This window comes from Dermochelys coriacea, chromosome 1 (genome assembly GCF_009764565.3).
Source record: "Dermochelys coriacea isolate rDerCor1 chromosome 1, rDerCor1.pri.v4, whole genome shotgun sequence".
Lineage (NCBI taxonomy): Eukaryota > Metazoa > Chordata > Testudines > Dermochelyidae > Dermochelys > Dermochelys coriacea.
Window position 1 is genome coordinate 160,396,810 of NC_050068.2, and position 22,150 is coordinate 160,418,959.

At 41.6% G+C, this 22,150-nt stretch overlaps 1 protein-coding gene across 3 annotated transcripts in view; it reads left to right on the top strand.

The window, feature by feature from the left end:
• Positions 1-22,150, top strand: part of LCA5L (lebercilin LCA5 like) — a 33,693-nt gene that overhangs the window by 7,445 nt on the left and 4,098 nt on the right. The window contains exons 4-7 of one of the 3 annotated variants that reach the window (XM_038398037.2): positions 2,490-2,627; positions 9,897-9,990; positions 21,362-21,471; positions 21,831-21,954. In XM_038398037.2, the coding sequence (XP_038253965.1) occupies positions 2,490-2,627; positions 9,897-9,990; positions 21,362-21,471; positions 21,831-21,954 (466 nt within the window). Of the gene's footprint in view, positions 1-2,489; positions 2,628-9,896; positions 9,991-11,222; positions 11,873-21,361; positions 21,472-21,830; positions 21,955-22,000; positions 22,114-22,150 lie in introns of those variants that run through there. The other 2 variants (XM_043507201.1, XM_038398041.2) reach the window with 2 other exon arrangements.

Sequence of the window (22,150 nt, forward strand, 5' to 3'; positions counted from 1 at the left end):
TAAATTCATAATGCTATTTCCCCCTTATTTCTGGGTGTGGCGATCCCCTAAAACTTACCTCAGAGCTAACATGATCCCCCATCTGCCCAACTTTGATGCCTCTCCCCCTCTGCGCTACAGCGACCTGTCTCTAGTGGACAGGGTTGTATATCGTTCTTTCTGAAGCTCACTTACACTGCTCTTATAGGATGCTGCTAGAGAGCTATGGAGGATGTTCCTTCCTTACCCTCAAGGTTTGGGCATACTGCCTTTGCAGTGTTCCCAGGGACTTAGGGGTTGAAACACCAAGCATCACAATGGCCAACTTTTAGGCGCCTAGAAAATCACAAAAAAAACACTAAAAAGAAAAGGAGTACTTGTGGTACCTTAGAGACTAACAAATTTATTTTGATCACAAAGCCTGAATTTGGTGCCTAGGCTCCTATATAATGAATGGGGACAGATAGGCAACTTAGAAAGCCAACACACTAGGCAGGGAGCCATCCTGGGAGCCATCTAAGCTACCCAAGGGAGATGCTGATGAGAGAGGTGTTTGCTGAGCCCCAGTCTCTCTCTGAGATAGGCACCTAAATCGGGGCTTCAGGGAGGTGCCTAGGTCTGTTTAGTGATCCGCAAATGGGAACCAGGCACATAATGTCAGGTGACCTAGGCCCTTCTTGAAGGAATGAGTTGTGCACCTGCCTCACACCACACAAAATGGCCACCAGAGGAGTAGGAAGTGGTGGTGGTGCCCACCATAAAACTTTACCTCTGTGCTTAGAACACTCACCTTGTGCTCTTAACTACTGAGCCGTGGTATATTTTTATATGGGGATCCCTCAATCTCTCCTTTGAAGCTGTTTCACTGTGGATTAAATAATGAACGAGTGAATAGACCTGGGGTCTCCCATATGGGTACCCTAACACACACACACACACTGGAGCAGTCATTGGATTAGAGAGAGAGAGAATGAGTGAGAATGACTTTATAGGTTGGTGGTTAGAGCACCCACATGGGAGACCCCCAAGTCCCATAACCCCTCCTCCATTCACTCCATTATTTATCCACAACGGAACAGCTTCAGCAGGAGAGATTGAGGGAGCCCCACATCAGAATATCCTGTAGTTCAGTGGTTGGAGAACCCTCCTGAGAAACAGGAGATTCCCCTGCTCAAGTCCTTTCTCACCCTCTGGCAGAGAGGGGGGAATTGAACCTGCATTTCCCACATCCCAGGGGAGTGTTCTAACCACTGGACTAAAAGTTATAAGGTGGGCACCACTCCTTCCTTTTCCAATGGATTTTGAATGGGACCCAGTCTGGAAGGGAACGCACCTACTGGATCAAGCCCCATATGCAATTTAGGCAGCCCAATGCCTATCTTCCCCCAGTTCATTAATCACTCTGGGCTTAGGTGGGAGGGAGGCATCTGGACTCCCAGAGTGGGGCAGTGGTGGGCATGTCCCAGAGTCTAAAACTTAGGCGCCTAGGGAACTTTTACAGTGGAAAGTTAAGCACCGAGTGAGTTTAGGTGCCTACAGGGTTAGGCAGCAGCCAAGCAGAAGCTTTGTGGATTGCAGTGCTGCCACACCTGGGGATTTAGGGGCCTAACTCTGGAGTTTAGGGGCCTAAAGTGCTTCGTGGATATCTTTACTTTTACTCCTTCCAATTTAGATGTAGATCATTCAAATTTGAATTCATAACAGTATCAAACACAAATATTTAAATCAAAAAGTAATGGCTTACAGAACTGTTAAAAATAATGTCCCTGAGAGCGTGTAATAAAGGCATAGGATGAGAGAAAATAAAGAGGATTCCTTGCCTTTAATGTCTCATACTTCTTTACTCTCATTGTCTTTATGGGGAAAGCCTCCATCTCCGATTTTTAATAAAATCTCGGAACAGTGAAGTCTTCCATTTACCCTCCAGAAATTCATTTCTTCTCTGTCAGAAGAATAACTGAACTCAGCTGCCATTCTGAAAGCTGTTTATTTGTAGAACCCCCACTGAGAGTCAGTAGAAAGTCTTGCTCATGGAGACTTTGCAGGATTGGGTGCTTAGCTTATAACTTTGATACTGACACAGTGCATTGCAATTACAGTTTATCCCCTGGGTTCTAAATGATACAGGACCTGATTCTCATTTATACTGCCAGAGTGGTGTAAAGGGACCTTAATGTAAATGAGAATCAGGTCCAGATGATCTCCCAAAAAAAGACTGTACTGGATTAACACATTAGGAATTTAGTATATTGACTTATTTTTAATTTTTGAATATCTAAAAATTTTGTTTGGTAACCAGCTTTTTGTTAATTTTAGATGTAAATGGAGACCCTGCATTTTTGTTTTATTACAAACTTCTAATTTCAGATTTTATTTACAGAAAAATATGATTATTAGAAGTTTCATTTTTCATTATATTACTCTGCTTATTTTTTAAACCTGATGTGAATTGAAATTCTCCAGCAGTTATGGTGAGTATACTTACATGGTTAAATATGTAATGTTTCTAGGGCCTAGAAAAACAGCTGACGTTGAACAGTAGCATCTTTAGTCGTCAATTGGCGGCTGAGAATAGAAAGACTATAGCAGCTTGGACAATCACAAAGAACTTACAAATGGAAATTAAGTCTCTTCAACAAAAAATTAAGGTACTCAAGGTTTAAAATAGGGTTCTTTTTATAAAAGCGCCACATGTCTTATGCTATATGTTTCTGTTACCTTCATTATATTCTTAAATAAGATAACTAAGGAATATGTAATGCAAAATGCATACACTGCAAAAATATCAAAAAGTAGAATAAATTAAATTATCATTACATCTATTTGTCAGAATCTGAAGTAGATCAATAACTGGTAGAAATGCAATTAACAATATCTGTCTGTTACCATTTGATGAGTCTGGATCAGCATGTTATGTTATAACTGTAGCAGGGTTCCACAGGGGTCGGTCCTGGGTCTAGTCCTAGTCAACATTTTCATTAATGACTTGTATAATGGAGTGGATAATATGCTTATAAAATTTGCAGGCTGTGACAGGTTGCCCCCCTTAGGATGCCACCTGATGTGCTGAGATACCACTGAGCCCGCCTGTTCTGCCACTTGGGCACCCTTTTTATCTGTCTTGCGGAGCCAGGCTATTAAGCCTCCTCCAGCACACACACAGGCAGGGCCATACCCAACTGCAGAACGACACAGACGCTGAGATCAGCTCTGGGAAGACTCATCTTAAGGGACTTGCCCCAGCACTCAGGTGTCCACCTCTCTTGGAGAGCAGACCCAAAGGTATATTATGAAATCCGCCTCCTCCCTCAGTGTGGAGGAACGTATGCACAACCTCTTATTCCCCCACCCCCAATTATGAATTGCACAAACAGGGTTATATTATAAACAAGAAATAAGTTTTTTTAACTACAAAAGGTGAATTTTAAGTGGTTAAAGAGATAGCAAACAGAACAAAGCAGATTACTAAGCAAATAAACAAAACACGTAAGCTAAGCTTGTTTCACTAAAGAAATTAGTTACAAATAGTAATTTCTCACCCTAGATATTGTTGCAGGCAGATTACAGAAAGTCTTGAAAGGCAGCTGCACTGGTCTCCAGCTTGAGACCTCAGATATTATTACTCACAAGCTAGACACTCTTCCAGCTTGGGATCAACCCTTCTCCCCCCAGTTCAGTTCTTGGTTCAAAGTGTTTTTCAGTATCTCTTTGGGTGGGGAAGCAGAGGAGAACCACAATGAGGTCACTCCCCTGCCTTATATAACTCTTGTGTAAGGCGGGAACCCTTTGTCTTCCAGTGGAAAAACACTGGCATTCCAAAAGGGAAGGTGGGGTATCCAGAACCAGGTTACTTGGACCCATGTCTCTGCATGGCTGTGGCAGCCATTGCTCGTAGGCTGTTTCAAACGTCCACAGGAAGACTAAGCTATTTTACAGACCATTGTCTTTGCTAATGGGTCATTAGCACTGTCTGGCTTTCTCATTGTTGTACCTGAAGGGCTAGTTGTGGGTGCACCCAAAGTATATCATTTGAAATACAGATACATAGTCAATATTCTAACTTCAGATACAGAAATGATACAGGCATACAAATTAGATAATCACATTCAGTAAATCATAACCTTTCCAGTGATACCTTACAAGATCCATCTTGCATAAAGTACAACTCAGTGATGTCATACCCATATCATAAGCATATTTTCATAAAGAATATGGAGTGTAATGTCACAGACAGCAAGCTGGGAGGGGTTGCAAGCACTTTGGAGGACAGGATTAGAATTCAAAACAATCTTGACAAATTGGAGAATTGGTCTGAATTCAGCAAAATGAAATTCAATAAAAACAAATCCAAAGTATTGCACTTAGGAAAGAAAAATCAAATGCACAACTACAAAATGGGGAGTAACTAGTTAGGCAGTTGTATTGCAGAAAAGGATCTGGATGTTATAGTGGATCACAAACTGAATATGAGCCAACAATGTTGTGAAAAAGTCTAATATCATTCTGGGTTGTATTAATGAGAATTTCATATGTAAGACATGGGAAATAAGTAATAGGATGAAATTTAATAGTGAGAAGTGTAAGGTTATGCATTTAGGGATTAATAACAAGAATTTTAGTTATAAGTTGGGGACGCATCAATTAGAAGTAACGGAAGAGGAGAAGGACCTTGGAGTATTGGTTGATCATAGGATGACTATGAGCTGCCAATGTGATATGGCTGTGAAAAAAGCTAATGTGGTTTTGGGATGCATCAGGAGAGGCATTTCCAGTAGGGATAAGGAGGTTTTTGTACCATTATACAAGGCACTGGTGAGACCTCACCTAGAATACCGTGTGCAGTTCTGGTCTCCCATGTTTAAAAAGGATGAATTCAAACTGGAGCAGGTACGGAGAAGGGCTACTAGGATGATCCGAGGAATGGAAAACTTGTCTTATGAAAGGAGACTTAAGGAACTTGGCTTGTTTAGCCTAACTAAAAGAAGGTTGAGGGGAGATATGATTGCTCTCTGTAAATATATCAGAGGGATAAATACAGGAGAGGGAGAGGAATTATTTAAGCTTAGCACCAATGTGGACACAAGAACAAATGGGTATAAACTGGCCACCAGGAAGTTTAGACTTGAAATTAGACAAAGGTTTCTAACCATCAGAAGAGTGAAGTTTTGGAATAGCCTTCCAAGGGAAGCAGTGGGGGCAAAAGATCTATCTGGTTTTAAGATTCTACTCGATAAGTTTATGGAGGAGATGGTATGATGGGATAATGTGATTTTGGTAATTAATTGATCTTTAAATATTCAGGCTAAATAGGCCAGATCCCCTGAGATGGGATATTAGATGGATGGGATCTGAGTTACCCAGGAAAGAATTTTCTGTAGTATCTGGCTGGTGAATCTTGCCCATATGCTCAGGGTTTAGCTGATCGCCATATTTGGGCTCGGGAAGGAATTTTCCTCCAGGGCAGATTGGAAGAGGCCCTGGAGGTTTTTCGCCTTCCTCTGTAGCATGGGGCACGGGTCACTTGAGGGAGGATTTTCTGCTCCTTGAAGTCTTTAAACCACAATTTGAGGACTTCAATAGCTCAGACATAGGTGAGGTTTCTCATAGGAGTGGGTGCGTGAGATTCTGTGGCCTGCGTTGTGCAGGAGGTCAGACTAGATGATCAGAATGGTCCCTTCTGACCTTAGTATCTATGAATCTATGAATTGTCCTGTTCTACTTGGTACTGGTGAAGCCTCAGCTGAAGTACTGTATCCAGTTTGGGGTGCCACACTTCAAGAAAGATGTGGACAATTGGAGAGAGTCTAGAGGAGAGCAACAAAAATAATAAAAGTTTTAAAAAGCCTGGCCTGTGAAGAAAAGTTTAAAAAAGTGGGTATGTTTAGTCCCGAGAAAAGAAGACTGAGGGGGCTCCTGATAATAGCCTTCAAATATGTTAATGGCTGTTATAACGAGGACTTGGATCAGTTGTTCTCCGTGTCCACTGAAGATAGGACAGGAAGTAATTAACTTAATATGTACTGAAGAAGATTAAGATAGATATTAGGAAAACCTTTCTAACTATAAGGATAGTTAAGTTCTGGAATAGGCTTCTAAGGAAGGTTGTGGAATGCTTGTCATTGGAGGTTTTTAAAAACAGGTTAGACCGGGGGTCGGCAACCTTCGGCACGCGGCCCATCAGGTAGTCCGCTGGCAACCACAAGACATTTTGTTTACATTGACTGTCCACAGGCACGGGTCCATGTAGCTCCCAGTGGCCGCAGTTTGCCATTCTCAGCCAACGGGATCCGAGGGAAGCGAAAGCCAGTATGTCCCTGCGGCCTGCCGCTTCCCGCAGCTCCCATTGGCCGGGAACAGCAAACTGCAACCACTGGGAGCTGTGGGGGGCCGTGCCTGCCGATGGTCAACGTAAACAAAATGTCTCATGGCCCGCCAGCTGATTACCCTGATGGGCTGCGTGCTGAAGGTTGCCACCCCCTGGGTTAGACAAACACCTGTCAGGGATGGTCTAAGTATACTTGGTCCTGCCTCAGTATGAGGGGCTGAACTAGACGACCTTTCAAAATCCCTTCCAGCCTTATATTTTTATGATTCTATGAGCTTTTTGTTAGATCTCTTTATAGGAATACTGCCGGATGAAAATTGTCCCAGAGTTTAGAGTTTGTAAAATTAAGCTTTGACCAAAAGGCCACTAAAAAGGCCACATGATTTGATTTAAATTCTAACTGAAACAGTTTTGGTTTTGACAAATTAAACATTCCCCTGCAGAGTTTGCAACTCAAACATCATAGCATCATCTCAGTACATGAAACCTGAAAGTGACACTGAATAGAAACAAAAATGAAAAACTCGTTAGTGTATTATGAGAATAATGCAAAGGGTAAACAAATTGCATAAATAGTGAAAAGTATAATTAAAATCCTTTCAGTTTTACTAAAGGTGTTATTTATAACATAGCTATAACATATGTTTATATTTAACTATGTGGTAACAGATTATCCACTCCTGTGGAAACCACACCCTTAGGAGGGATCTTGTCTCTGAAGTAACCATTGTGGGATTCCTCCCCCGCATCATTCTGTTAGAAGTGGAATAGGCTGTACAGTGTGCCTCAGTGTTGACATATCCCTGGGAAGAAATGCCGACTTTGGGATTTCCCGGGGGTGCTGGACCCGCTCTCTGCCCCAGGACCTGCCCCACTCGACCCAAGACCCCACTCCTGCCCTGCCTCTTCGCGCCTCCACCCCACCCCGCTTCTTCCCATTCCCGTTCTGCCCCCTCCCCCTGCCTCTTCCTGCCCCCACTACTCCCCCTCATCCACAGCACCTCCTGAATGTCACTGGACAGCTGATCGTCGAAGGTGGGAGACACTGGGAGGGAGGGGGAGAAGCTGATTGGCAAGACCGCTGGCGGGTGGGAGGCACTGTGGGAGAGGGAGAGGAGCTGATCCGTGGGGCTGCCGGTGGGTGCTGAGCACCCACTATATTTTTTTGGTGAGGCTCCAGCCCCGGAGCACTCACGGAGTCAGCACCTTTGTCCCTGGGGACCTATGAGAGGCCAGGACCATCTGCACAGAAGCACCATGCATCCATACAGCTCTGCACCAACAACCCTCCTCCTCTCTTGTTCTTTGGCAATATGACTGCTAGCTGCAGCAGCCCCCAAGGAATACTGGGGAAGGACTTAGCAGAACAGGAGTTACAATGTTTGTCCTATCCCCAGGTGAATCACAGGCCCATGGAGCACCCATGGACCCACAGAATTGATCACCTTCCTCACAGGTCTGTCCCCTCCATGTGCAGATCTGGAGAGGAAGGACAATTGCAGGACCATGAGCTTTAAACCTCACAGTGTCACTTTAATGAAAAGCTATTTTGAAATGCAGATTGTTTGCACTAAGTTTCTATTTCTATTGTAACACTTATCTGAAATACTTCCAATTAATTGTTAATCGAAGAAGGCCTCTAAAATTGTGGGTACAGTTTTCTGTGCCTCTATTTTTGATGCCCAATTTTCTGTATTTAAGTTTTTAGGTGAATAAAACTTGGATCTTTAGAACAAACAGCAATTGGGCATGCCAATCAATCTGATTTCTGTGCTAAAATACCGTTTACTCTCATGTACTCTGTACAGCCAGTAATATAGAGATTGAAAAGTACACCTGCATTTTATATGCATTTTACTGTTTGTCAAACGGTCCAGTAAGAATGGATGCAAAGTAAGAATGAAGTTGAAGTTTGTCTTATATATTTAAGGAACATTAAGATATGTTTCAATTTGAAAAATGTTTTTTTCAATCAGATAGCTGTCATGCTTCTCATCCTTACTGCTCTACTGAATAATAGTTTATAAAATATGGACAAAGAAGGCATGTCATAAATAAAACAAACTGTGAAAACAAAATTTTTGCTCAATACTTCTGAACAGATTACTTGTAGACTGTGCAGTATAAGCCAATTTTAGCTTTAAATACAGAATACTTAATCTAAACAAGGACAGTGAAAAAGAAGAAGAATGAAAGATTAACGTTTATTAGAGAGGACTCTGTTACGATATTGACGTGAACTGTGACCGTATAGATCATTGTTGCAACCAAGGTCCTGTGGTTGCACCAGGTCTTGTACAGAGGAGGTCAAGTGGGGTGTCTATGGAAAGGTTGTAGTTTGCTGGTTATGATTATGCTGTCTGTATATGTGTATCGTTTTTGTATTTGAAGTTATAAATATTGGCTATGTACTTGTATCTCTGTGTGTTTGATTCTAAGTAGCCTCAGTGAAGCATTTGGTCAGCTTCTTGAGAAAGGACTATTCTCAGTAAGTACCCAGTCAAGAAACACTTAACTGACAATGGACTTTGGGAGATGCCAGTCCACATCTGAGCTTTCCTGGGAACGTTCAAACTAATATGTAAACAATGGCATTGGCCTTCAAAAAGCTGAATCATTCATCGACATGGTGGGTTCAAACTGCATCTTGTTGCTGTGACTTTGCATAGAAGAACAAAGGGGTTTCCACCCACAAGAGGGTGAATATAAAAGGCCCTGGAAGCCTCTCCATTTGGTCTTCAGCTGGCCCAAGAGATGGCCTCTCCACTCCCAAGAGATGCCTGAAAGAAACTGGAACAAAGGACAGTAACTACGGGGGGGGGGGGGGGCAGGGGGGTGGTGAGTGATTGCTGGACCCAGACTAGGAAGGAGTCCAGTCTGTGAAAGAAGCTTATTGGAACATCTCTGGGAGTGAGATTTCATCTGTAATCAGTTTCTTCATGTATTAGGCTTAGACTTGCATGTTTTGTTTTATTTTGCTTGCAACTTACTTTGTTCTGTCTGTTATTACTTGGAACCACTTAAATTCTACTTTTTATACTTAATAAAATAACTTTTTGCTTATTAATTAACCCAGAGTAAGTAATTAATATCTGGGGGAGCAAACAGCTGTGCATATCTCTCTATCAGTGTTATAGAGGGAGGACAATTTATGAGTTTACCCTGTATAAGCTTTATACAGAGTAAAACAGATTCATTTGGGGTTTGAATCCCATTGGGAGCTGGATGTCTGGGTGCTAGAGACAAGTACTCCTTTTCTTTTTGAAGAAAATGAGATTGCAAGTTCCCATTTATGGACATCACAGGCTCACTCCCATTGGCAAATTCTCCATGGTTGATAGTTTCTCTCCAAGAAAGGCTTTGGACTGGAATGTGAGGATTTTCACATTTGAGTTAGGATCGAAGTATATTGGTAGAGTAATGTGTTAAACCTTTTACAAAGTGTCTGCCTGCAGAGTGTTTGTCTCAGGCCACAGCTACTTGTTCTCTATTTTCATGAACATTATTACATTCATTAACACTATTTTAAGATGAGACACTGGAGTTGGTAAAAAGTAATCATTAAGTTTGATAGTGTGGATTTTTTTTTTAGGAAAAGGAACGAGAAGTTGGTATAAAAAATATCTATGCAAATCGGATGCTTAAAGGTCTACAGGACAAGGTTGATCCAGTACCTCGCAAAAAAGGTACTGTATATCTGTAATATTTTTTATTTTTATATATTTTAGTGTTGAACTTGCATTGCTTTATAACTAGGACATAATGGGATAAATTTTCTAAAACAGGGACCTAAATTACACCTGTAGATATGCAAAATGGGTTCTTGCGCATGCAGTTACCCCTTTGGACACACAATTACTTTTTTTTGCTCATATGGATGCAACTAAGTAGCCCATTTATGAATATTTAACTTAGTTTATGTAAATGAACTTTGGGCCAATTTTTACCTTTATTTAGTGATATTTACATAGACTGTACAATATATGATACTGCGTCTGTTAATACTTACAAAAGTTTTGGAAAATAAAATGTAATAATGATGAGACGTAAGCATTGTTTCTGCCTTAAGTACATAATCTCTGCATCATTACATCATTAGCATTCAAACAGTACTTCATATTACGGCACGACAGATTTTGTATAGTATGTTTGAACATAGCTGTGCCCTCTAACACCACTGTAGTTAAGGCTATGTCAGGGTTTTATTTGTAAAATCTGTTAAGTTTTAAATTTATAATTTGTCTGCAAAAATTACTTTGGCCTGAAATTTAGCATTTGATTAGACTAGTAGCAAATTTGCTTTAGCTATTTCTTAAAAATCAGATAGGCAATTTAAAAATGATATAAACACTATTTCTGATGGTGTGTGTGTGTCACCAAGATAACTCAAAGACTAAGATAAAATACCAGCATTTCTGCCCCAATCTTTACAAGTTAGTGGTTTTAGAAAATCAGATCTCTCGGATTCAGCTTGCCCCCTAAATCTAATTGGGTCTCTGCTGAGTCAGCCAATCTGAATCAGACAGAGCCAACAACATCCAGAGAATTTTGGTGAGAAGTCCTCTCTGTGATGTCACAGGCCTTTGGTGCCTTTGTTTCAGGTAGCTTTTTACAGCAATTGCACTTCAGCAGAAATTGTTTCTATGAAGAAAAATTTCAGTTGGAAGCTTTCACTCTTATATTTGATCCATAAGATGAGTAAAGGTTTGGACAAGGTTTGCAAGAGGTGTCTTTCAAATTTCTTCAGTAAATACTGCCAAATATCCTGCTAAGAGGACAGGAGTTAGACATTTCTAGGCTGCTGGATTGGATCCAATCCGAGGCTTCCCTCTCCTCAGTTCTAATAAGGTAAGACTCTGTACCTCACACTTCACTTCATCAAGCTCAAGCCTCGCTTATTTCTACTCTCAATTTATAGAGATGTTTCACATGGCTATGGAAGAAATCTATTATACCCTTATCAGCCTGTCAAGATATCTGATCACTGAATTATATCTCTTGTCACCTCTGCCAGTCATCATGTGCAATAAACAAGGATGGTTATTGTTGTTCTCTGCTGTTTTGTGTGACACTTTCCACCCCGATCTAATTGTCATATCCAACAGTATCTTTTGTATATATGTTAAATGTTCAATATCTTATGAATGCATACATGAGTTATTATGTGTTTATGTTGTTTGTCTGATAGCCTTTGTTATGTGATGCTTCCACTCCATGAGTTAGAATGTTTTTGGAGAACAGAAAGTACTGGATTGTTGCTGTTGTTTCTAAAATATAGTATGGGTATTATAAGATATGCATGTACTGTATGAACTCACTGCAAATATACAGATGTTGTTTTAATTTTTTTTCAATATTCATTTAATGAATAGTTTCTTGAATGATTCTATCATTTCCCTCCAACCAACATTTCAAATAGGGAGGAACCCTTTTCTAGGAGGGCTAGTTTCCAGTCACAGAGAAGGAAACATTTCTTGGCATTTACTTACAGTACCATGTAAATAATAATAATAATTAATAATAAAAACTGGACCCAAACAGCAACTGGATGAACAAATTTAAAATAAATTAAGGACATTCAAGTGGCAACGTCAAAGACTATTTTCCTAACCCTTAAGCCCTGGAGATTCTGTTATACATTAAACTCAAAAAGAAAAGGAGTACTTGTGGCACCTTAGAGACTAACAAATTTATTTGAGCATAAGCTTTCGTGAGCTACAACTCACTTCATCGGATGCATTCAGTGAAGTATTCCACTGAATGCATCCGATGAAGTGAGCTGTAGCTCACGAAAGCTTATGCTCAAATAAATTTGTTAGTCTCTAAGGTGCCACAAGTACTCCTTTTCTTTTTGCGAATACAGACTAACACGGCTGCTACTCTGAAACCTGTCATTAATCTCAAAGGTGCATAACTTCCCATGGGCCTTTCACAGCTGAAGCTTCTAAGGGTATGCCTACACTACAGTCAACACAGTGCCACTGTGGAAGGGGTTTCTCGTCAATGTAGGTAATCCACCTCTCAGGCTTGTCTACACTTACTGGGGGATCGACGCACAATGATTGATGCATCGGCGGTCAGTTTAGCGGGTCTATAAGACCTGCTAAATCGATTGCAAATGGCTCTCCTGTCAACTCCTGTAGTCCACCGGATCGAGAAGAGTAAGGGGAGTCAATGGGAGAGCGTCTCCCGTTGACATTGCGTAGTGTGGACCTGTGGTAAATAGATCTAAGCTATGTCGACTTGAGTTACGCTATTCATGTAACTCAAATTGCGTAGTTTAGATTGACTTTTCCCTGTAGTGTAGACAAGGCCTTGGCAGTAGCTAGGTCGATGGAAGAATCCTTTAATCGAATTAGCTGTGTCTACACCAAGGATTAGGTTGATCTAACTATGGGGTTCAGGGCATGAAATTCTTCATAGGCCTGATCATAGCAGTTAGATTGACCTAGTTTTTATGTGTAGACCAGGCCTTAGACTTGTATTTTGAGGGTGAGAGATCCCAGACTAGGACTTGCTTCTAAACAGTATTTACAAGAGTGATGGTCACAGTGACAGGTTGTCTGAGAGAAGAAGAGCATAAGAACATAAGAACGGCCATACTGGGTCAGACCAAAGGTCTGTCAAACCCAGTATCCTGTCCTCTGACAGTGACCAATGGCAGGTGCCCCAAAGGGAATGAACAGACAGGTTATCATCAAGTGATCCATGCCCTGTCACCCAATCCCAGCTTCTGGCAAACAGAGGCTAGGGACACCATTCCTGCCCATCCTGGCTAGCCATTGATGAACCTATCCTCCATGAATCTATGTAGCTCCCTTTTGAACCCTGTTATAGTATTGGCCTTCACAACACCCTCTGGCAGGGAGTTCCAGAGGCTGACAGTGTGTTGCATGAAAAAATACTTTCTTGTTTCAGAGTAGCAGCCGTGTTAGTCTGAATTCACAAAAAAGAAAAGGAGTACTTGTGGCACCTTAGAGACTAACAAATTTATTTGAGCATAAGCTTTCGTGAGCTACGAAAGCTTATGCTCAAATAAATTTGTTAGTCTCTAAGGTGCCACAAGTACTCCTTTTCTTTTTTGCAGATACTTTCTTGTGTTTGTTTTAAATCTGCTACCTATTAATTTCATTTGGTGGCCTCTTGTTCTTGTATTATGAAAAGGAGTGAATAACACTTCCTTATTTACTTTCTCTATACCACTTATGATTTTATAGACCTCTTTTATAGAAGGAGGGGGCTCTGTTTTTCTTTGGTTAGCTTCATAGATTCCAAGGCCAGAAGGGTTCATTGTGATCATCTAGTCTGACCTCCTGTATAACACAGGGCATAGAACTTCCCCAAAATAATTCCTAGAGCAGAGATTTTAGAAAAACCTCCACTTTTGATTTAAAAATTGACAGTGATAGCGAATCCACCACAATCCTTAGTAAATTGTTCCAGTGATTAATTACTTTCACTGTTAAAAATGTATGCCTTATTTCCAGTCTGAATTTGTCTAGCTTCATTGAATTGTGTTATACCTTTCTATGCAAGATTGAAGAACCCATTACTAAATATATATTCCTATAGACTGTTATCAAGTCATCTCTTAACCTTCTCTTTGGCTATGTCTACACTGTAGACCTTACAGCGGCATAGATGAACCGCTGCAGTGGTGCAGCTGTAAGATGTCCTGCGTAGCTGCTCTATGATGGTGGGAGAGAACTCTCCTGCTGGCATCATTAAACCATCCCCAATGAGCAGCAGTAGCTATCTCAGCAGGAGACCATCTCCCGCCAACAAATCCCTGTCCACACTGGCACTTTTGTCAGTGAAACTTTTGTTGGTCAGAAGTGCTAGTGTAGACAAAGCCTATGTTAAGCTAAATAGATTGAGTAGTTTGAGTCTCTCACTATAAGGCATGTTTTCTAATCCTTTAGCTGTATTAAGATGCATATTGGTTGCTTGCACCTAGTTTACCAAGTTTAGTTAGCATAAGCAAAGTTCAAACAGACAATCAGAGAGATTGCAATAATTGTATTGTTAGAGATCCTCCTTCCTAGTTGTGTCAGTCAACAGATAAGAGTACACTAGAATCCACAGTCTTTTCTTCATATGAAAGTTCAGACAGGTACATGAGATATATCCCTGTGGATAAAATTACTTCCGAAAAGCAATTTTTCCCCTTTGCAATAATACAAGATTCACCACATGATAAATATTTATCAACAAGCTCCAGTAGATACCTCCACACACTGCTACAGATGTCCTCCCCTCAGTTACGAAGTACACGTACTGATCACTGTGCTATACTCCTATATAATCCATATATTCCTCATGGACAAAATATAAACATTCCCTGGAAATTACATTTCATATAAGTTTGCAGGGGCTGTTGCAATCCTCCATGGTTATAGTTTTTGAGGAGAAAAACTTTTTTTTTTAAATGGAAAAAACAAATTAATGGATTTCTCAGCCCATTATCCCTTGCACATGAACATGAGACATAGATATTAGTCTGGGTTAGGGGAAGGAATTTTTGTGCAGAAGCCCTTTGTTAAAATATTGGCAACATGTTGCTATCCCTAAATTGGAAAACTAAACTGGCACTTCTTTGGTGAGGGGGAAGAACTTAAACTTCATTTGCTAGACACAATCATAAGGAAACTTTTGCTTCTGTGAATGTTGCAGAGTTCTTAGAAATTGAGTGGCAATATGCAGATTTACTGTTGTCTTCTGTCTATTCCTTTCCTAATGTACTGCCTCTACTGAATGTCTGAATCCCAGTAAGAAAAGTGTTAGCTGGCAATTCATGTTGTGGGATTTAAAGACATGTCGCTGCCTGATACTGGCCCTGTAAAAAGGAGCAGGGCTAGTGCACCTTTGCCTTATCAGTACAGTCCAATCTGGCTAATTAATTGAACTTAAAAGTGGGTACCTGAGCCTTAGGGGAAGAGAGACCCAGTGAGTTAAGAGGGAAGAGCTGACAGAGCCAGGAGATTATGCTTCCTGGGAGAAGGCCGAAGGCAGGAGAGCAGCAAGAGGGATTTGCTGGCTGGTGTCCCCAAGCCAGAGGGCCAGGGCTGAAGGCCAAAAAGCAGCAGAGGGAGTTGCCTGCTGGCTCTAATCTGGAGAGCTGGAGCCAAGGGCCAGAGACAGCTGAATTCAGGGAGCAGCAAGGACAGAGGTGGATTAAGATTTATTGGGGCCCTGGTCACAAAGAACATTTGGGCCCCTCAAACCCTGGGAGCCCAGGGGTGCCAGAACTGGGCCATGTCCTCCCTCTTTTTAACATGTGCGTAGTAGCCTTGGGCAGGCATTAAGTTGTGGCAGCATAGGTGTATTGGGGTGGGGGGGGAGAGTTTGCTCCTCCAACTCCAAGCCTCGGGCTAGAGGCAACAGGAGGAGCAGTGCCGCATGTGGCTGCTGCCTCAGGCACAAAGCCCAGGCAGCAGTGCAGGGTCAGCCTCGCAGCAGGAGGGACCCAGTGGGGAGTGGGGGGCAGACTGGGACCTGGAGTCAAGTGCAGGCACTGAGCAAGCCTGGGTGGAGTGTGGTGGCCATTGAGGCCGAGCCAGTAGCAGTGGGAGCTGCACTGGAGAAGCCCTCCCTGCCCAGCTCCTTGCTGCCTGTGATGTTTCTGGGGCTCCCTGCCTCTTCCCAACTGGGCCAGGGCCTCCTCTCCCTGCAGAGCACATCTGCAGGCCCGGGAACAGGGCAGGAGGCCGATCTGGAGTCCCCACCCATGAGTCCCACTGGCAGCGGTGTGTCCTGGGGGGCAGGGACATGGGATAGGGGCTGTTCTCAGGCACCCTGGCCCCCATCCAGGGCAGGTGGAGGGTCTGGGGCTCCCCACAGCTGCTCGGGCTCCCTGGGCATTGCTGGCTCTGGCTTCTGTTCTGGCCGGGGAGCAGGGCCATGGGGGGAAAGGGGGAAGAGGAGGAGCAGGAGGTGGGGCCACAGTTCCAGTGCTGGTGGCCCCCACACTTCTACCCAAGTTTTGGTGCTCCTGCAGGGGCCCCTAAATTGGCCAGGCCCCCTGGGCATGGGACCCATTTGCCTGTGTATTAATTACTACTGAGCAGGGAGCTTACTTGCTGACATCTCAAGGGCCAGAGAACAGGACCCAGAGGGACTATGAGAGAGCCTGGGGGAGTGAGGAATGCTCTCCTGGGAAAGATGATCTCCTAGCAGAGAAGCCCAGGGGGTTCATGCTGGGAAGAGAGGTGTTGCACTCCAATTGGATGAGCTGGGGTTGCTGCTGTCCTTGCAGAGGGACAGAAGAAGAGGGCCAACAAGGAGCCTAGGTGTGGTGGAAGACACCAGAATATGGTATGGATGGGCTCCCAGCAGAGATGATGGGAGGGTGCTTGCTGGGAAAGCAGGATTTTTAGGAGCTATATCCACAGGGTGTGGAAATGGACTGTGTTTGGGACTCTTGTTGAGGACTAATTGAGCTATGTTTTGGTAATAAACCTTGTGGATGGACTAGAGGGTAAGCTTGCATGGAGTTACTGGGGACTCAAGGAACTGAGGCAGGTGTACTTGTCATGCTGTGGGGGGAAGTGGGTGCTCCAGGTAGGGCTGCCCTGTCATAAAACACATATCTCCATTTCCCACCCAGACTTGGGTGACTTTTTTTTAGTTATGACGTGTTGGCTTCAAATTTTAGTTACACGGCAATAATAAAGTTTTACTTTAAGTCTTATTCTTCTTTTGTTGTTGCATTTTTGTTCTATAACGTTACTCTTATTTAAGTTCTATTTCTGCTTGCATGAGATGAGAAAGCTCTCAGGTGGGGAGTAGTCTGTGATTTTATATATGGGGGAAGAGTTCTGACAAAGGTCTGAGGACTGGTATCTCTGCCAAATGGGTTTGGTTCTGAGCCTACCAGTTAGGACTGATTTAGAACCCAGAACTGGAAATACCACCAAGTAACTTGTCTTCTGCCCACATCCTGAGTTGGTTTTCCCATGATCACCTTGATCAATCGGTCCATCAGCCCTTACAGAGAGAGCGCTGATCACAACATGTCATTGGTGTTGCTCTAGCCAGTCCTTCAGCCACTCATGGGCCAGGCTCTCAGTGGCACTTCGCCATGATATATTAAGAAAAAAGATATGCTCCCCCTCAAAATGGCCATTTTCTATTTTTTTCATTTGTGAAAAAAGTCTAATTATATATTTCTTTCCTCGTGGATCAAGAATGAAACATATGTGGGGTACCTCTTCCATGTCCTCTATTCCGCATTATGACAAACTCTACGAAGAACAGACAGTAGGCTTCAGATGAGGTCTCTGTATGTGCAAATGCATATATAGTGCAGCATTTTCATCCTTAATCCCAGGAAACTAAGTAAATTGACATTTCTTCATTAGAACCTCTTCAACAGTTTTTTCACTTGTGAGAGAACAGATTGGGCCTCACAGGTATTGTGTGTCTGAGTTAACGACTTGAGATTGTTGAAATAACAGGGTCAATTGCAATTATTTAATCTAAGATTATCAATCAGAGATTAGTACAGCACTATACAGAATACAGAAATAAATAAGATACATTACTACCCTTTGTTGTCAGACTAAGAGCTGTATATGTGTCTGTCCTGCATCTGGAAGGGACGTGCAGTTTTCATTCTCCCAACCTAAGTTTTCATATCACTATAATTATATAGGGTTTCAGACAAAGGAAACCTAGTTGCCAAGAATATTCTCCCAGAAACATATATTGTGATGTCATTTCTACAGAGTCTCAGTTTACTTGACTCATAGGAGAAGGCATGATTATTTACAGTTGAGAGGACTAACAGTTCTTCAAGTTAATATCTCTCAATGAGTCTTTCTTAACCCACAATCATTCTTCCATATTGATTTCCCCAAAAGGAAACATCTGACTGCCATAACAATAATTTCTTATTAGTTTTCCTAGGTAAGATATACTTATGCCAGTATTTTATATGTATGTTAAGGAGATGGTTTTCCAATAACATGAAGGTGCCCTAGAGTTATTACATACAGCATAATGAATGAATTTCTGAATAGGATTATTTACTGGTCAAGACCAGTGTTCTAGGCCTTAGAATTCAGACATATTCTTTGCTGAAGATAAAAATTCTAAAGAATAGTTAATATATATAAATGAATCAAATATACAGAAATACTCACCAGCAACCACACACCACACAACAGAACCACCAGCCCAGGAACCTATCCTTGCAACAAAGCCCGTTGCCAACTCTGTCCACATATCTATTCAGGGGATACCATCATAGGGCCTAATCACATCAGCCACACTATCAGAGGCTCGTTCACCTGCGCATCTACCAATGTGATATATGTCATCATGTGCCAGCAGTGCCCCTCTGCCATGTACATTGGCCAAACTGGACAGTCTCTACGTAAAAGAATGAATGGACACAAATCAGACGTCAAGAATTATAACATTCAAAAACCAGTTGGAGAACACTTCAATCTCTCTGGTCACTCGATTACAGACCTAAGAGTGGCTATCCTTCAACAAAAAAGCTTCAAAAACAGACTCCAACGAGAGACTGCTGAATTGGAATTAATTTGCAAACTGGATACAATTAACTTAGGCTTGAATAGAGACTGGGAATGGATGAGTCATTACACAAAGTAAAACTATTTCCCCATGGTATTTCTCCCCCCTACCCCACCCCACCCCCCACTGTTCCTCAGATATTCTTGTTAACTGCTGGAAATAGCCTACCTTGCTTGTCACCATGAAAGGTTTTCCTCCTTTCCCCCCCCCCCCGTTGCTGGTGATGGCTTATCTTAAGTGATCACTCTCCTTACAGTGTGTATGATAAACCCATTGTTTCATGTTCTCTGTGTGTGTATATCAATCTCCCCTATGTTTTTTCCACCAAATGCATCCGATGAAGTGAGCTGTAGCTCACAAAAGCTTATGCTCTAATAAATTTGTTAGTCTCTAAGGTGCCACAAGTACTCCTTTTCTTTTTGTGAATACACACTAACATGGCTGCTACTAGTAAAAGTATTACTGTTTACTAACAGGTACTAACATAAGGCACATCTAAATCTCTAGCTCCCTCTAGTCCTGAATCTAAAACATGCTCAAAGGACTTCTGCTGACAAGGCTTTTAAAACAACTCAATAGCACTCAGCAAAGATTCAGAAAGAAAAGGAAGGCTCTCTATTGCAGTGGCTTTCAATATTTCCAGACTACTGTACCCCTTTCAGGAGTCTGGTTTGTCTTGCGTTCCCCAAGTTTCATCTCACTTAACTACTTGCTTATAAAATCAAAAATACAAGTGTCACAGCACACTATTACTGAAAATTGCTTACTTTCTCATTTTTACCATAAAATTATACAATAAATCAATTGGAATATAAGTATTGTACCTACATTTCAGTGTATAGTATATACAGCAGTATAAACAAGTCATTGTCTGTATGAAATTTTAGTTTGCACTGACGTTGCTAGTGCTTTTTATGTAGCCTGTTGTAAAACTAGGCAAATAGCTAGATGAGTTGATGTACCCCCCTGGAAGACCTCTGTGTACCCTCAGGGGTATGTGCACCCCTGGTTGAGAACCACTGATTTATTGGACCATTGCTACCATAACTGTCCACCACACTGGTCCAAAATCCTTAAGAAATAATTTCCAAAATGCTAGCTATGAAGATCCTTCCTAGCTACCACACAGCAACAGTTCAAGGGAGACAAAACAAAGCCAACACCAGGAAATCATGCTGCAGCCAATGCTCTGGTTTCAAACCGAGTGTGCTAGATGTAGAAATACTCATGCCGCATCCTCCCATTACTGGTTTAACCAATTTATTTGCTACTCTAAGTTATTATCATCAAAAATGCTCTGATCAGGAAAAGGAAATGCTGACAACTTTGTGTTCAATAAATGAAGCCCTCATGACGACACCTTTTTTTCCCCTTCTGCTATGTTTTTGTACCCCTCACTTGGGACTAGATTGTATGGGTGTTGCATTCTGTTGTCTAATGAAATTCACAGCCCTTTTTAGGCATGGAGTGAGAGTTAGTTTTTTAAAAAAAAATTCACAGAAGCCAGCATGTTGGGAGCAGGGAAGCCATTTAAGCTAATCAGAAGAAAATGACAAGGAGAGGAGTGGGGCTTAGGCCCCATCTCTGAAAGGAAGTTAGGTGCCTTCCTCCACTTGGGATTCACAGAGTTAGGCATCTAAGCCAGTTCAGTTTTTTTTCATGAAAAATCAGGAGGTAGCACAAGGAAATTATAGGCAATAGTCTAGGGGTTAGAGTGTTCACCCAGGCTATAGAAGACCCAGCTTGCAGTCCCTCCTTTGCTGGACTTGAACTTAGGTCTCCAATGTAAGTGCCCTAATCACTGGGCTCTTTCAGTCTCTCCTGTTGAAGCTGTTCCACTTTTAATAATAATTATTAATTGGGCCAAAGAGAGAGTATGAGAATGACTCTATAGCCCAGTGGTTAGGGTACCCACCTGCAAGAGGGGGCTTCAAGTCCCTGCTTTAAATCAGGCAGAATGGGGACTTGAGCCTCAGTCTCGCACATGGCATGTCAGTGCACTAACCACTGGGCTATTGGTTATAAGAGGGAAAATTGACACCATCACCATTGTCTTTTGTGTGTTAGGCATGCTCTGAGTAGGCCTCTTACCTGACAGGTAGGCAATGGAACACCTAGTTTGTGAAACTTGGCAGGTCTTAGACATGAGCTAGGGCATCAGAACTTAAGTGGCTTTGTGTGTGCCTGCTGGCAGAAGCATAGGTCCCTATGGGACTCCTCTGGTGGACACTTAGGCACTTATGGAGGTTAGCCAGCAGCTGAATAGTGGTTTTGGGAATGCCAGTGGTGCCTGTTTGATCTGTGTGGATTTTGATAGAAGCTATTACAAACCTCTTCTGCCTTATATTTCTTTATAAAATGGCATTATGGGAATAAAGAAATACATACCTGGAGCTAGAGATGTTTAAAATAATAGATTTCCATACCAATATTGGTTTTATAAGTATTATCTATTTCCAAATATGGTATTGTTTCAGAAACTATGCTTCCCTTTAATACTTGTTCTTCTTTCTACAGGTGTTAGTTTAAGCAAATCAGTACAAGTAAATAAGCAGAATTTTAAATCAGCACAGTTTTCACATCATCAAAAACAAGGAATAGTCAAGAGTGCAGCTCTATTCCTAGAGGTATGAAACATTTGTATCCCATTTAACCTCAACGTTTCTAATGTGTTTGCTCCTATATCATACTTTATTCCATAATTTTCAAGAACTTTTTTTCTGAATATCCTTAATTTCAGTGTGTTCTGAAGATGTATTGCATGCACCATTTTTTGTTTAAATATAGAGGTATTATTTTAAACATGTAAGGATACTTTTGTTAGGACAAAAGTTACTATATGAAATAAATGTATGATAATCTAAATATAACAGAAAATACCAAAAATGAGCGTCTTGAGTCACAAAAAAAATCACTGATCATTCACTAAGATAAGTGTAGCTTTTTTTTACCATTATCTTTGTTTATCTTAAACTGTGAATTGTAGGAGAAAAAGACAACTGAAGACATAAATCGAAAAGTAGAACCCTATGAAGATACAAAACATAAGATAGAAATTGAACCAACCAAGAAACCATCAAAGCAAGAAACTTCTAATAGAACATGTAGAGGTATACTTTTAATTTTTCATAACCTCATTTGATCTTATGCAAACAGAATGAATGAACTACAGTACACTGGTATTACATGCTGCCGTGATGGCCATTAGCCTGTATCTGACATACAACAAACAAGTTCAACAACAGTGTTAATACAAGCCACTGAAGTCCACCTTAGTGATGCTGTAGCACTTACTTAAGTAATTTA